This window comes from Tympanuchus pallidicinctus, unplaced genomic scaffold (assembly GCF_026119805.1).
Source record: "Tympanuchus pallidicinctus isolate F22 unplaced genomic scaffold, pur_lepc_1.0 scaffold14, whole genome shotgun sequence".
NCBI lineage: Eukaryota > Metazoa > Chordata > Aves > Galliformes > Phasianidae > Tympanuchus > Tympanuchus pallidicinctus.
This window is the reverse complement of record NW_026294659.1, coordinates 3,965,443-3,982,538: the sequence shown is the minus strand read 5'-3', so window position 1 is coordinate 3,982,538 and position 17,096 is coordinate 3,965,443. Positions and strand designations below refer to the sequence as shown.

Genomic DNA, 17,096 nt, shown 5'->3' with positions numbered 1-17,096 from the left:
CTCCGCGCGGTACTGCAGAGCTCTGTTGCGTCACGCCGCCTCGTTACATCATCCCGAAGTAACGGCGCCTGGCACAACGCCTGCAGTCAGCAGCGGCCCTGTCACGACGCTTTTGTTTAACCCGAGCCACTACAAAACGCTGCACGACAGCTCAAACTGTGCTGGGGTTGCACAGCAGCTAACACAACCGGAGCTGGACTGCCAGAACCGCTACTGCCCTCGCTATTCCCCTCCTGCCTTTTATTCAGGCTAGCTTAAAGAAACCCCCACTGGGTTTAACTAGGAGAGAGCAACTAGCCCTGCATTTTAGGAATCTATTTCTTACTGCCTTTGGGTATGATTACAAACCAACTTTTCCTAAAACCTCTTCATCTTAAGGCATATAATACAACAAAATAAAACTGCCCTAATTTTTATTTTTTTATTATTTCTGAATCTAAGCCTAACCATGTTTTCGAGACTTGGTATCTTTCTCAGTGCCTTATAATTACTTCTTCAAAGAACAGACCCTATAAAGCATCACATGCTGTATAGGAACTGTTCAAGCATGGCCTGAACCACGGATTGATCACCTGGGAAAAGGACCCGGTCAGCCCTGGCAGCACAGATGAGGGCAATTCTGCTGCGTGACCAGGAGAGGAGCCTGGCTGCACCTCTCTTAGACCTCACTTAAGGGCTGACTGCCACTTGGGGAAGGATCTCTGGTAGGAGATCCTGTGGCCCCTGTGGAGTCCTTTCTCTGAGCCTAGATCTTTGGAGATAGGTGAGCACATTTTCTTTCCTGTGAAATACCATTCTATCCGTGGCAGTCTTTGTCGTTACATTTTTGTGTTACCCTCCCACCATGCTAATCTTTCTGGTTGTAACACATGCAAATAGAAGCTCTCAGCTTTCTTCATTCCTTTTTTGCACTTCAGAATTATTCGATTTCCAGCCCAGCTGCTCACTGAGCTTTTGCTGGTGAGCTAATGTTGCATATGTGCAACAGTGTAAGTCACAAATGTACTGATGCTTTTGAGAAATGTCACTATGTCACCAAAGAAGGACTTCTTCCCAGTGTTTCTGTGACAGTGGCAAAGCCAGCTTGTAGCTGTTACCAGTAGCACTACCACCCTTTGGAAGTTCTCCTGTGTAACCCTTCCAGCTGTAGAGCCAACCAATGTATTCCAGGAAACAGTGATGCTCCATACTTTGATGTGCCTCCTCTCTTCAGTCAGCTCAGCGTAATTCTGAACACAACTTAAGCAGTGGGAACAGCCAAAGTACTGGGGAAAGACAAACAGCCATTTTGATTTTATTTTGTCTATCACTAACTTGCCCCTTTTCTAAAAACAACAAAGCCACAACTACATGGATATTACTTGTAGAATATTCAGCACGCTGCTTGTCACAGAGGTCACAGCCCACAAGTCACTTAGACATGTGCCTAAAATCCCTTCTCTTAGGAAGAGCCAGGAACAGAATGGGGTCCAGACAGTTCTTCAGCAACAATCTGCTCTAAGGCTATGCTTGTTCTGCATGGCACAGCACGCACAAACCTAAGCACTCCTTAATATCATTTACCTACTTAATGAATTTGGTATCTACCACGGCAGACGGTATCAGAGAGTATGTTTAGACCCAAATTAAGTAATGACCCACAGCTGTTCAGCTGGAAGGAAACATGACTGCTAGTCCTAGCAGGAGGAGACAAGCGCTTTGTATTTACTAGTTCCCTACATGAAGGAATATATCAGGGCTTTTGGAAAGCCTACAGCACTGATTTCGAATTGCACATTGAGACAGTAACATCTAATCTCCAAAGTATCTGGATGCCTAGAAACACCTATGGGTGCTTAACCACTTTTGAAGCACTTTGGCATTTCTGCAGTGTTACACCCATGCATTATTCAGTACACCCAGGAAGAACTCTTAGGAATAGATTTCAACTTTGTGGCAGTATCAACCCTGTTCTCTGTGGTGGCCTATTTTTTTATTTTGTGCCCCCATGCCCATAAATTAGTTAAGACTTAAGTTTACCTAAGTTGTTGGAATTCTAGAGTTACAGAAATGAGCTTCCAGAGCTTTGAAAATGAAGCATTTGAAATAGATATTCAAAGATTTATGCTGGTCAAGTAATGGAAGAATCAGGAAGAACTGTATCTGACACTCTCTTTTAAAAAAGAGAAGCACTATACAAATATTCATGTATTTAGTCTCAACACCACGTGAGGTAGAAGTACTTTACAGAGAAACTGAGTACAAGAACATAGATGGAATAAAGGCAATATGAAATACAACGTGCAATTAAAAACAAAACCAGTCTGCTTCACTGAAGTCCATCGTGATGAATGAAAAAAAATAGTTACCCTTAGAATGCTCTTTAAGATACTAAACAGAATAACTCAAATCAGGCTTTGAAAACGAAGGCAGTACTTTGTATAAAAATATGGAAAGTAGCATGATTTCATAGAGAGCCCAGTATATATAAAATACCTAAAATTAAATACATTAGTACAAATGAAAACATGAAACCTAAATGAGTGTTAGTATCCTACAGTGAGTATACTACATTTTTTTTCCCCAAGGAGCAAGATCCAGACTAGCCAAGCACACGTGGGTTGACATACTGTTTTTTTTCCCTCCAGTATCATTCCCTTTACATCACTTCCCTGGTATTTTGTAGTTCAAGATCACAGCTATGATTTGCTCAAGAGCTTAATAGAAATTTAAACTCTGCCAGGTCACCCACATCAAGTTCCATAAGGACAAGCAGCTATGGTTCAGATTAACTATGTTCTTTTCATAAATCCATTCTAAATGAAGTTCAAAGAAAGCACTGCCAATTCAGATCCAGTTTGTGTCTTTTTCTTGAAGGGCTTATCTAAAGCTCCTCGTAACACTGGAAGGGATAAATTTAAGTCAGTCAATGCTGCCATCTTAATTAGAAAGTGTAGCACAGTCACAACCCATGGGTCAAAAACACACAAACTTAGGAAGAAAGCTTTTCCTGTAAACAGCAGAAACACCTAAAGAAGCCAAGACGTTGTGCAGAAAGGTTACTAGCCTTCAAAGCCAGAATGGCTGTTGCTTGCCTTTAACTCCTGTACTGGTTGAACAATCACCACTGTCTTTTGTTACTCAAAACATTACAGGATGAAAATAAGCAATATTTTATTTCAATACCACATTTATCATCTGTGTGTTACATTGGGGCTGGCTTGACTGATATTAAACAGGTATGTCCAAAACACAAAATAACATCAGACATGCCATGAGACATGTACAATTAATTTCTACTAAAATGTGGAAAATGAAACCCACTTCTACGCCAATTCTTTTACACTTTTAATGGTGACAGTGACTAGTATTTTAGTAAGAGGGTAAAATTCAATAAAATGTACAAGGACAGCCATACAATTCAAAGACAATGGTTGCACAGCTTCCAATTCCATTGTGAAGATATCCTCCCTCCAAAATAGAAATGGGCACTTCATCTTTACAGATGAAGCATTCTTTCTTGTTCTTCAGTCGTCATCAACAGTTGGTTTGATTGTCACTCCTCTTCTGATCTGACCCCAACCAATTAAACTGCAAAAAGAAAACCAGTTTATATCACTTTCGATAGCAGGCAGAAACAGCCAGAACAAATCAGCATACTTCTATTACACTTGAGCCTTTTGGATTTTTTTCCCCACTCCCCTCCCTCACAGAACATCCCGCCGGATCTAAGAGTGGTTAGTAGAAACAGAATGAAGAAGATGGGGGACACAGAACATTGGCATGTGTGTAATCAATCAAGAACGTACCTTTGAATGGTGAACTTAAAAATGGAAAATTCTGTAATGTACGTTGCAAGAGTTCACTGTAATTATTGCTTTCTCTCTTTCTACCTCTAAGTGCTGCATTACTTTCAAAGAGAAACGTACACGGAAAAATACAGACAACTGCAGTAAAACTGCAAATTTAACTCTCAATGAGCTTGCAGCCCAACCCAAATTAATGGTAACTCAAGCCTCAGGTAAGTTCGGTACCACCAAAGTCCCTTTTAAAGGCCGCTGTTGCCTCAGAAGAAGAATATACTTAGAACTTGTGTTCATTTCCACAGTCAGCAGGAAGTCCATAGAACTACCTTAAACACGTTTTTCATTTTTGGCAAGGAATTACACAGAAACCACAAGCATGTTCCCATTTAATTTGCTAACAGCAGGGGCTCCCTCTGGACTCCAACAGATAAGTGAAAAGAGGAACTGAATTATATTACTGCAGCACTTCCTACTTTCTGAGGCCACATTCATAGCTTGTAGCTATTCCATGTTTGAAACCACCGTTCCTTCCAATCACTAATGCACGCTGTTTGCTTCGCCGTGTGCTAGCTACTTAACTTCTATGCCTTCACATATTTATTTTCTATTTTATTTCTTCTTCTCTTGCTTTCTCATTGTTCAGTATTCCATTCCCTCAAGCAGATAAGATCCTTCTCATTATACCAACCATAGAGAAATAAGTCAGCTTTTGGCAAAATTTGGTTATGTTTCACGAGCGGGAAGTAATCTACAAAGGCCAGATGCCTTGGAACAAAACTCACATTAAAATTTGCATAGGTTGGCAGTCGTGGCTTAAAATGACATACTTTCCAATACACATAGCTTCTCCTCTTCATTTTGCTTTCACTGACTTTAACTGGTTTGGGTTTTTAAGCCTGCTTAAGACACGTCATTTTTTTCTCCATTTTTTCTTCTTCCCTCTCCCCAGGGAATAACCACTTCTCTGATTTACCAGCTGTCTCCAGGACAGCACACACTGAATTGCCCATGCTTTTTCTATCTGAAAAATCATCCATTGATATTTAAGTCTTCGTTCTTTTTCGTACAGCAAGAACATCTCAGGTGAATGCTTCTGTTCCCTTATACTGTCTCTCACATTGTAAGAGCTGTGTAGGGTCAAGGAATCCAAATACTGTGAAATCCTTATGAAATATGTAGAACATGTAAAAGGTACCATATATATAATCATCTACAGACAAGTATGATACTAAGCCTGAAACGAATCATCAGTTACACCTGCTCATCATTTTCAGCCTCCATATATTTCAGTGCAGGCAGCCATTTTTATACTTGGCATTTACACAGATGGAAGTAATTAATACTTTCCCCTCTGTTCAGGGAACGTAAAATGCTAGAATTTCATACGCTCCATCTCCACTCCTCTACTGCTTCTTTAGAGGCTGCACTGCAAGTTCCATACAGCTCCACAGGTTGAATTCCACTGACAGTGGCACACATGAAGACAGGCTTTGGTGTTAAGATTACTTGAATTTTCAGCCTGCTGCTCCGAGGTTGCCTACTGTTAGCTCAACTGCATGGCTGTTTTACCAACAGAACCACAAATATTAGATGTTTCCTTGTCTGTCAAGTAACAGACATCTCATCACCTACCACGCTTCTTCTAAAAGAGGACAAAAGTATAAGATGAAGCACCCCACAGTAACTGTATCAGTGTTAGAATTCAGAGAAATTCTTTTAAATAGAGATTCCTATTCTAGAGCATGATCAGATCTATTTATTTTTAACATGATTTATTTTTTACATGGCAACAGCCAGGTATTCTACCAATTTAGCACCAACTTACCGCCAATGCTTCTCAACTCTTCGACTCAGGGCAATTTTTTCTCCCACTTCTGTGCATACTGGGTTAGTCAGCACTATCTTCCCCAAATCAGCCTTTACTGCGCTGACTCTCCCTCCAGTAGATAAAGATCCAATATTTACCATTAAAACTTCATTCTTTGATAGTTTTTGCACCTGAAATAACACACACACACTCTAAATGTAAGCTGTAGTATTTGAAATAACTTATTCACACTAAGCAACAGTATTTAGCAACACAATTGCTCGATGAAGAGAAATACCACAGACAGTACTGAACATCTGTGATTCAACTGCAAAACAAAAACAAGACAGCTGAAAAATGCAAAAACTATATATAACCCATGCACAAATGATGCAAAAGAGCATTTGTGGATAAAAAATTGTCTACTTTTAACTCTTGTGAAGGACAAACATATGAATATGCTCTGTATGCAGTAGCACAGATAATAGAGGAATTCCAAGAAGGTGTGTCATGCAATTTTCTACAATACATACCGAGCATTGCATATACTGCATTGAAAGCAAAACAACTGTCTTAGATATTGCTATGAAGTCACTGTTTCTTTAAATAATCTGCCTACACACATCAAAATGATTTCTCAAAAACAAAAACAAAAAAACAAACAAACAAAAAAAAACCAAACCCAAACCAATTCACAGATGATAAAGAGCTAAAGCATTTAATTTACTCATATAGGAAGTGATCTGTAGATTCTAATTCAAAAAGGAGCTTTAATATTAAAAATGATCTTGTAGTTTGATTAGTGCAAAAAGGATTACGGAACACAAGACCATACTATGTATTAAGCTCACTGTTTCTTTTTGCTGCAGTGTTTCAGAAATAGTTAGCTTTAAAAAGTTCTTCAGAGAGAGAATCTACAAAGAGCATGCAAGCAGAAAGTAGATCAGTGTGTATATAAAGCTGATTATTGCACACATTAATAGGTTGATAGCAAAGGATAGCAGCTACAAATGAGGTCTGAAGAACATCTGAATTGAAGACGTAAATACTTCATGGTATTTTCATCTACTCTGATGTGAATTCCTACTCCTCTGACAACTTTTATTCTACAACATTAAAGAGACAGCAGATTTATGACAGCCACGTACAAACAGGAAACAGAATCACTGTATGATTCAAAAACGTACATATTAATACAACTTTGCACAAGTTGTCTTAACAGAAATCAGAGAAAAGCCCACGGTGCTCTTCAATTTATATTAAAGAAACAACCAAAAAGCAGCACAGACCTTTGCAGCTTTCTTGTCTCCTTCAGTGCGCACACCTAGCAGTCGTCTCAGCAAGAAATAGGAAATTTCCAGCTCTGTAAATATTTCAGGCAACGCTCCAACCGCACCAAGCACCTGCCCCACCATTCGGTCAGCCCGGCACAACGTTGGGTCAATCTTAGTTCCAACACCTACAACACGACAAGGAACGTCACAAGGAGTAATTGCAAATGTGACAGCCACCTTTCATCTTCAAATACTTGAATGAGATCTAAACACAATATATGAGAATGTACTGGGAATTCCCTATTACCTGGGCAGCACTTATCAGAGTCTTGCTGACATTCTGACTTTGTCTAAACAGACAAAGAAATATTCTACTGTTAAGGTGATACAATTAACTCAAGTTGAACTGAGTTCACTACTGACATTCAGACAAATTATTTCATAAATACTGGCTTTCCATACACATCATTCATCTGTCTCTTTATAAATACACATTAAACTGCTCATAGCCTTCTTGGTTTCACTTAGCAATGACTTTTAGTGTAATAAACAAGTATTTCCAATAAGCATTAGGTAACAAATCTCTTCAATGAAAGAATATCCTTACCTATAAGTCCTCCTGGAGCAGCGTACTGTAAATCATTGTGTTCAGCAAATAGTGACACAATTTTGGAAAAGATTGGCTTGCACATGAGTTTTCCTTCACTGTCCTTGGACACGATACCAGGTCGGACCTCAATTTCTTGACCGACCTAATTACAGAAGTGAGAAAGTTGTTAACAATTTGTTTCACAGGAACATGAAGCTAGTTTTCTAGTCACAGGCAAGATGTGCTTATTCCAACACTGTAGGATTGATACAAACCCTTGGTTCTGGGCTACTGCAGATCTTCACAGAATCACAGAAACACCAGAGTTGGAAAAGACCCACAAGATCACCCAGTCCAACCACCCACCTATCACCAACAGTTCTCACTAAACCATGTCCTCCAAAACAACCATCCAGTCTTTCCTTGAACACCTCCAGGGTCGGCGACTCCACCACCTCCCTGGGCAGCACATTCCAGTGCCTGACCACTCTCAGAAAAGAAGTATTTCCTAACGTCCAGCCTGAATCTCCCCTGGCACAGCTTGAAGCCATTCCCTCTGGAGCTATCACCAGTTACATGAGAGAAGAGGCCGACCCCCAGCTCACTACAGCCTCCGTTCAGGAAGTTATAGAGAGCAGTGAGGTCTCCCCTGAGCCTCCTCTTCTCCAGACTGAACATTCCCAGCTCCTTCAGCCTCTCCTCGTAAGCCCTGTGCTCCAGACCCCTCACCAGCTTTGTTGCCCTTCTTTGAACCCGCTCCAGGGCCTCAATGCCTTTCCTGCAGTGAGGTGCCCAAAACTGGACACAGAACTCGAGGTGCAGCCTCACCAGAGCTGAATACTTCCTCTGCACTACTTAGTATAAACCCAACAATACCTAAACCTCTGCATCTTACTTCCAGTGAAACAAAAACTTTTCTCTCTCCACTAGATTCTAAATAATGCTTTTGCAAAGGATCTTTTTTAGTTGTACCTCCAACATTCAAATTGTAGGGTTTGCATTTATTTTTAACTATTTCATTTAGAAATGTTAAAGCACTGAGAAAAATGGAGTTAATTTGATTCATGTAACTGATCACCGATAAACTAAAAGACAAGAATATGTACGCTGAATGAATGTTAAAAGATGGTTTGCTTTTCAGCCTAACAGAATAACTTTTAAAGTTCCCATATATTGACAATGTCCCATGAGAAAAAAATATATATATGTATGTATGCATACACAGAATACTTCAGCAGGAAAGTGGGATCTTTAAGAACCCACTCACACCTCAGAGGCACATTTGAAGGCTTCCCCCTTTCTCCTCAGAGTAATTCACAAAGTAGGAGTGGTGGGACAGAAAAAAAACACAGCTCCCTTGACATTTGTAAGCAATGAAGATGGTATCATTAGTAGAAAAAGCTAAGACTAAAGTAACAGATAGATAGATACCTATATAGATATATATCTACATGCCTTAGTGCAAAATAAGTGTTTGTTGTTCCTGTAAAAACCAGGAAAATATCAATGAGGCACAGCACATACAGAAAAGACAGGTATATACATATAACTCAATTTCATAGATTCTGTACTAAGCATGCAAGAAGAAAAACAATACCAAAAAACCCTCCTCGTTATCATCACTACAAATTTCCAAAGAAGAGAGAAAAGATTACCTTTAGAACACCTTTGAGAATACTGCCACCAGCTACACCCCCTTTAAGGTCATCAACTTCACAGCCAGGCTTGTTAACATCAAAAGACCTAATAACTAAAAAGAATACAATCAAGTTTATAGTTAAGATCCAGTTTTCAAAACACACGTGCTTTTCTTTAACAACTTTGATTATTTCCCTATCATCTTGAAGGTATGTAATTATTTACAAAAACATAATTCAGTCTGAATTAAATAGGAATATTTTATGTAGCTGATTTTATTCTCAAATTCATTAAAGCCACTCATCCACATAAACAACATTTTAGAAGATATTTATTCACAGCAAAGAATAAACATCAGTAGCTGAAAAAGAAAGGAATGATTAGTTATTCTGAGAAAAGCTTCAATATTCACAATGTCAACATTTTTGTAACTGTGTTTTAACATTCTGCGTTCATATGAATTATAAACTTCTTTTAAAAAAGTTCTTCCATTTTTTGTGGGATTGCTGGGAAAGAACACAGATCCATTGTAGCAGAACTACATTTCTAAGCATACTGGACAAGAACTGAGACTCCTTAATACAGAAAATCTGACCAGGCTACCCTGTCTGTAGGACTTTCATTAAATAATTCTCACATACAACAGTTTGTCAGTGCTTTGTTACATGGAATTTCTAGCAATTAAAATTTTAATCAACAACTTTCTCATCATTATCACATTTTATTGCTGTTGTACAAACAATACCAAGCCAACAATTACCTCAGATAGATTTAAGTGTAGTAGTTTAACTACAAACAAACAACACAGCTTCCAGAAAATACTTTAAAAGGAGGAGAACACTTGTAAACTCTTTTTAAACCCACCTTCTTAAGAATCCTGCCACAGGTATTCTAAGGCCATAACAGATAGCAGCCACAAAAGCTCAAACAAAGCATCTACATACCAATAAGCCTTGGTTCAGATGTAAAGTCTCGCAAAGGGACTGGAATTTTTTTCACTATATACTCGCAGACTACCTCAATGTTGTATTTCAGCTGTGCTGAGATTGGAATTATTGGAGCTCCTTCTGCAACTGTACCTGAAAGAAATTTGACATCAAGCCTTAATACAGTATTTGTAGAAACACAATCAGTGTTTCATTCATTCATTCACAATCTGTTCATAGAATCACAGAATTACAGGGTTGGAAGGGACCTCAAGGATCATGAATCCCCAACCCCCTGCCACATGCAGGGCCACCAACCTCCTCATTCATTACTAGACCAGGCTGCCCAGGGCCCCATCCAACCCAGCCTTGAACACCTCTAGGGATGGGGCATCCACAACCTCTCTGGTGTTCCAGCACCTCACCATTCTCATAGTAACTGTTAAAAGCACTAATAAAGTTTGAGGTACACTTTACACGTATTTTCCAAAGCAATAAGTATCACAGCACCTGCCCTTCCTTTTAATATTTCAGCTCAAACCAGCCAGGCCTATTTTTCAAGGCAATCTGAAACAGCCCTTGTGTTGCCACTGGGTAATTGGCTACAATGGAGTTTCACAATTGCTCTGTGAAAACTGTGACAGATAATATTCTGCTTTTTGGTCAGATCAGAAAAAAATCTTAAGAGAAATTCCATAGCAAGATTGGATATCTAAACATTCCATACATCAATATTAATTTTCAAGTCAGACTTAATTTTGATGAACCAAAATTCCTATCAACGATCAACCTTTTCTAAGTTCTGCAATACAAATAAGTATTTTAGAAAAAAAATAATTCTATGCAAAGAAGAATTTAGTTATCAAGGTTTGCTAAATATTATTTGTTTTAATTCTATCTATATTTCCCACAGTGTCTGCAGTTCTCACAAAGGAATTTGGCTTTCTATCCGAAGCCACTGATGTGGCTGTTAAGAACAGCTTATGCAAGGCAACAATTGTGAACAAAGGAGAGGCCCATCAGCTACCTCTGATGGTGACAACCTAGCTCTGCAGTTTTTACCATCTCCCAGTTAAAGCAGACAAGCAAGGAAAATGGCAGAAGCTTCTGGGAAGGATAAAACCTCAAAGCATTAGAATAAAATTGAATAGAAATTATGGACAGTGCTTGAATTGGACTTAAAAAGAGGCAAGGCCAATCTTTCATGAACAGATGAAAAATGACACATTTATACCCCAAGGTACCCCTATGAATACTGTTTCACTCTCTCCTGAACTGCAGTAAGATTACTGTACAGTTCCTAGCAGAGAAACCATCAGCACTACCAAGAAGAAACCACAAATGCAATGAAAGCTACGAGACATCAGCTATTGCTACTAGTTTTACATCAAGTGCTTTGAGCTACAGTCATAATATTATTGTCTCTAAGCAATCTGAAATATGGAAACAACTCTGATGGTTGTTCCTCTTACATATTTCCACAAACACATACACCACTGTAGTCCAAGTACGAGGCTTCTTTCATAAATACATAGAAAAACACTGTGCTTCAACAGTGAAGAACTTCTACACTGACCAGACTTTTGCTGGTGAAAGCTTACCTTGCACAAATGCAAGAATCTGCTCGTACTGTTCTTTAGCCTGGCTCTCCTTCACTAAATCAATCTTATTCTGCAGAATCAAAATGTGTTTCAGTTTCATGATTTCTATAGCAGCTAGATGCTCTGAGGTCTGGGGTTGAGGACATGACTCATTACCAGCTGTAAGAAGAAAAGCAATTGTAATATAAAAAGCTATAGAGGTAGACAAAACTCATGCAGTTAAGAAATCTAATTTCTGCCGTGTCCTCATAAAACAAAAGAAAACAAACAGCATGGAACACAGACCTGGCTATCATTGTAGACACTACAGTGTTCTACAGACAAAAATAAGTTTTATTCACATCCTATCCCTTGCAAAACAGAACAATTTCCTCAGTTTTGCCTCCTATACCTCAATTTTGCCCGTATCCATCTGGATGTACTGTTACTATTGATGCGTGTGGACTCTTTTGTATGGGTGAGGCTAAACATTTAAAGAGAACTTCAGAGAGAAATAAAAAATAACATCTCATGGAAATGCACTGACTAAATTTTAGCGTTATAGCACCGTAGAGCCATCACCGTAGCTGATGGCTACCAGGCTAATGAGTATGTACAGCTATGTTTAAAAAAAACAAAAACACAACAGCTAGCTAGGTTATATTTTCATTATACAATCACTTACTTAAGCTTCTCAAACCCATCTCAAAAGCATTCATTTAATAACTCACCTCACCCCACTTGACTTCAAAACCTGCACGAAGTTGACCTATGGCATTTAAAATAAAGAGAAGCACTGCTTTTGTGCAGCAATCCTTACCTATCAGCAGTAAAGCCGCATCCATTACCGCTGCGCCGTTCAGCATAGTAGCCATCAAAATGTCGTGGCCAGGACAATCCACAAAAGAGACATGCCTGTTGTAGACAACAGTGAGAAAGGCAAAAAGCCAATTACCAACAATTTCTGTCAATGTGAATGCCTAAGCAGACACATCAATTAAATGAGTCCTTAAGATAAATGAATAAAGCAAATAAACAGGAACACGGAACCAGTTGCTGAGGAGTAACACATCAGAAGTACATTTGTAGAAATGCAGACTACTGAAAGGCTACAGAACAGTAATTCTATTCTATGTTCTGTGTTTTGAGTTCTATGATTCAATACCTTATACTCATGCTAGGCATTGCTGCAGTATTTCACAAATGTATGACTGACTCAAATGCACCAGAACAACAACAAAACTCACAGGGTACAGCATATTGTACCCCATTTCCCATCTCTTAAGTTGTCTCCCACTCTGAAATTTTCAAAGAAAATTGTAAGCCTTTAATTGTATGACTAAAACTGCCCTTCACTTCAAAGATTTACACACAGAAACAACACTACAGCCACGAGCTCCAACCTTATGCTTTTGTTGTGCAAGACCATCACAGTCAATGCACTGCTTTCTGCTGCCAATTCGCTCCATGAAGAAACCACGTAACACACCATCAAAGAGCAAGGAACTAATTTGCTGCTTTGTAAACTGAAGTTAAAAACTACTGTATGCAAATAAGCACCAAGATACAGAACCTAATGCTATTAAGCACTACCTTAACAACGACTGCGTAACAGTCACACACCATCAGCAGTTACTGTTACAAGTGCTCTACCATAGACCTGATTAAAAGAAGGAAATACACACTTAGAGCAGTGCATGTATTTCATACAGACGCTTGAACTAAGAATCCTGTCATACAACAGCCTTTGTGACTAGTCTCATTCAATCACTGCAAAGACTCACACAACAACTACCTAGATTACTAGACTTGTATAATGACCATGCTATGATTATGAAATTAATAAAGGGCACCTATGCTCCAGCACAAGGACTGATCTCACATTAAGAATCAGGCTTTATTTAACATTCTTTTTTGGAACTCAGAAAACTTTTCTGCCTCCAGTAAGAGAAAGGTCACAATTAAAAAAGGAATTTAAAAGAATGAGTATGTGAGGCCCACATTAGTTTTTATTCCGGTGGCTTTAACATGTACTTACCTTCAGAGCAGGAAAAAATATTGTTTCACTTCAGAGCAAAGCACTCATGGACACAAAATAGAGTTGTGCTTTACCTTAGATCATGCACCACAATGAATAAAAACAACAAAGGTTAAATGATGTCTCATATCTGGGGCATCCAATCTACAGAGCCTAAGAGTACGTGGTCTGCTGTTATCATTTAGCATGCAGCTCAACCCTGACTATTTTTAGTTACGTAAAGAAAGTATAACTAAATCAAACATAATTTACACCACTAATTTTACAGCATTTACCTGACTAGTTTGAAATTCCCTTTGGTGCCAGGAATATCTGTAGGGAATTCATCTGGAGTACTACTTCCACAGGATCGGTAACATTCTGGTCGGGAACAGCTTGGGTCATCCAGCTTGTAAATCTGTAAGTATTTTTTTTTAAAGTTTAATTCATTAAGTTACTGATAAGCTTATGTCCACCTTGTAATATCTTAAAGACGTACTTGCTCGATTTCTATCAGTGACTCACCTTTGCATTGGCATAGCCCAGCTTGATCGTGATATTTCTTTCCAGTTCATTTTTAAACCTGACAGTATGAACACCAGATATGGCTTTGACTACTGTCGACTTTCCATGGGCTACGTGGCCAATTGTACCTATGTTTCAAAGGCAAATGCTTGTCAGTTAACTGCTATTCAATGTGTACAGTGACCATCAACACAATCACCCAAACACTCTGGCGCCAGTAAGCCCAGTGCTGCCATCAAAATACACATGGATTCCTCCGTTACTCTGTCTAAACGAACAACAGCCTAGAATGAGCTCACAACAGACACTTTTACTACTGTGAAAAATCATTTCAGTTCCTAATTTAAAGATTAAAAAGACCTTCTCGTAGCAACTACTCCCCACTTCATTCAAAGTAGTGTTCTTGAAGTAAAACTGTAGTGCTTTTTAAGTTAGAAGAGTCTGACAAGTCTCTTCCTGCATCCTGACAAAATAATAAAAATACCTCACCTATATCATTGTGTATAGGTATGAATTTCTTAATTTATTTTTCCACATAGGTACCATACGTTAACACATGAGCACCAGGAAGCACCACATTAACATGTCCCCCATTCATTCTTTAGATTTTTTTTGGTTTTTTTTTTACCTATATTAATTGTGGCTTGTCTGCTGATGACTTCTGGTGAAAGAGGAGTCAGCTTGGTAACATCCTGTATGAAGGAGATTTTACAATTTACTCATTTGGTATCAAAATGCTTAGAGTGCTACAAGTATTTTCTCAAAATCCAATCAAACCCCTTAAAGTAACTCGAGTTATACATTCCAGTTTTCTTAAGTATGTGAAATGGTAAAAAGGGAACAAGACTACAATCAGATTAGGATGTAAAGCAATAAAGAAAAGAAGCAAGAAATACAAAAAAAGGAAACTTTCAAACAAAAAAAATACACCCCATCCATGCCCAAAATTAAATTGTTTATAACATGCCAACTGAAATTAACTTTCCATGAACTACATGGCCAACCATACCTACGTTTGTCAACGGACAACTGTTAAACTTGTGTACTGGTTCCATTACAGTCAATATGTAATTAGAACTAACACTTTGGAGCAAGTAGGTCCTGAAACGTTATCAGCACCACTGATCTGAGCCTAATATTTGAAATGGCCACTTCTCCTCAAATACCATTATTTCCATTTTAGGTACCAGACAAAACTGCTGGCAAGTCATATCACTTACAGATACGTTCATTTCAGGGAAAAAAAAAAGCAACCCTACAAATCAGTTGCTTTGTGTTCTGCTTTTTTTGTTATCTTTTCCGTCAGAAAAGCTCTTTGTCCAGATACAGCACAAGTGTTACAATCCACTGAAACATCCCTCTGTGCCATTTTCTGAATCTGCTTATGGTAATTTCAAAGCCTGCAGTGGATCTCTATGGATGCTGCTGAGTTCAACCAAATATTCATGAAGTGTCTGCTGCAGAACAGGATATAAAGCTTTGTGAAATCAAAGGATATTTACACTGCGACACAAGCAGGTTCTGTACATAATTACAATTGTCCATAACCATACAGAAGTGTAATCTTACTTATATCTCATGTATTAAACGAGTAATAAGTTCAGGTCCAAAACAAAGCAGTTTCCTTCTACCTGCCACAACTCTATTTTTTGTACCTCTTGACAGCTAACTTACCACCTGAGCTCACTGAGGCCGGCAGTAGGCCCACGACCTGCAGGGGGCACCGTGCAGCAGGATGACAGCACCGTTGAATGATGCAAACCCCGCCATCAAGAGACCTGTTCCCCGAGTACAGAATCAGCACAAATGCCATTTTCCTTCAAGGCTGGCATAAGGTTAAGCTCAGCAACAGGCTACAGCGAGCTGAAGGCTTTCAAGGGCCCACTGAACAAAGTACAGAATGGGGCTGAATGGTAATTCCTGTTGTTCAGAAAATCAGGAGTATCTGGGCTCTTTCCAGCTGGCAAAATACCCAGTGAAAAAGCAAAAGAAGTCAAGAAGCTTTCTGAAGTTACTGATGTGCTTCACTAACAAACTTGCTAGGACACAAAAAGAATTTTCCTATTCAAACTCAAGTTTGAATAGTGACAAGAGATTAAAACAAAAAACACCAAACGTGGTATAGTTGTTCAAAACGTTCTGTAGTTTGCCAAGCTGCACCGGGCTCTGTCAAGCCAGATGGGGCTCTGAGCACCCTGATGTAGCCGTAGGTGTCCCTGCCCCTTGCTAGGCAGACAGATTCGATGGCCTTTAAGGGTCCTTTCCAACGCAAACCATTCTGCGATGCTAAGAACAGCCGCCTCCCCTGACAGTTCTGCACAGCACACCCACCCGACTCGGGCACGCCGAGCAGCCCACACCGCCGGCCCGCTCCGAAGACGCAGCGCCCTGTTTACCACAGCGGGAGCCCTCGGCACCATCGGGCCGGCCAGCCATAGGGAAGGCCGCCGCGCTCCGCCCAGCTCTCACCGCTCCCCCTCAGCCACGCACCCACCCGGTCCCCACAGGAGCCCCACCGCGCCGCCCGGCCGCGGCCACCCCCGCGCGCCGCCTGCTCGGCTCCCGGCCCTCGCGACGGCGGCGCCCCGTGGCGAGGCGCGGAGCGCTCCGCCCGCCGCCCGCCGCCCCCCGGCCCGCAGCGACCCCCCGGCGCCGGGGGGGCGCCCCCCGCACGCGCCGCACCAAAGTAGCGAGGTCCTGCCGGGAGAGGTGCGGCTGCCCCAGCGTCACTCCCGCCTCGTCCCCCGCCATCTTGGCCGCAAGAGGAAGCGGGGCCGGCCGCGCGGCCGCCTGACCTCTCTCTCCCCTCGGCGCCGCCTTCGCCACGCCCGGCACTCGCCACCCGACGAGGCCCGCCCGAGCTCAGGGACGCTCCGCGCGGGGCGACGCGGAGCCGCCCTCAGCCCCGCAGCGAGGCGACGGCGGCTCAGGCACGGCGCCGGGCAGCCCCGAGAA

General features: G+C 40.6%; 1 protein-coding gene across 1 annotated transcript; it reads right to left on the bottom strand.

Annotated features, from left to right (window-relative positions):
* Nucleotides 1-3,128: 3,128 nt before the first annotated feature.
* EIF2S3 (eukaryotic translation initiation factor 2 subunit gamma) lies at nt 3,129-16,961 on the bottom strand. Its single transcript, XM_052674046.1, has 12 exons — nt 16,824-16,961; nt 14,770-14,833; nt 14,142-14,269; nt 13,913-14,034; nt 12,420-12,514; nt 11,621-11,779; nt 10,038-10,172; nt 9,111-9,205; nt 7,474-7,618; nt 6,882-7,051; nt 5,611-5,783; nt 3,129-3,570 (listed from the first exon to the last, which is right to left on the bottom strand). The coding sequence occupies exons 1-12, from the start codon at nt 16,890-16,892 to the stop codon at nt 3,507-3,509; spliced, it is 1,419 nt and encodes a 472-aa protein (XP_052530006.1). The 5' UTR covers nt 16,893-16,961; the 3' UTR covers nt 3,129-3,506.
* Nucleotides 16,962-17,096: the final 135 nt, after the last annotated feature.

Excerpts from the sequence above, each read along its gene's own strand:
- EIF2S3 (XM_052674046.1), bottom strand. The coding sequence starts at position 16,892 with ATGGCGGGGGACGAGGCGGGAGTGACGCTGGGGCAGCCGCACCTCTCC. Across the intron at positions 7,619-9,110 it reads TTCTCAAAGGTGTTCTAAAG|GTCGGTCAAGAAATTGAGGT; the intron begins GTAATCTTTTCT and ends TTCTGTAATTAG. Across the intron at positions 7,052-7,473 it reads TGCTCCAGGAGGACTTATAG|GTGTTGGAACTAAGATTGAC; the intron begins GTAAGGATATTC and ends GTCGTGTTGTAG.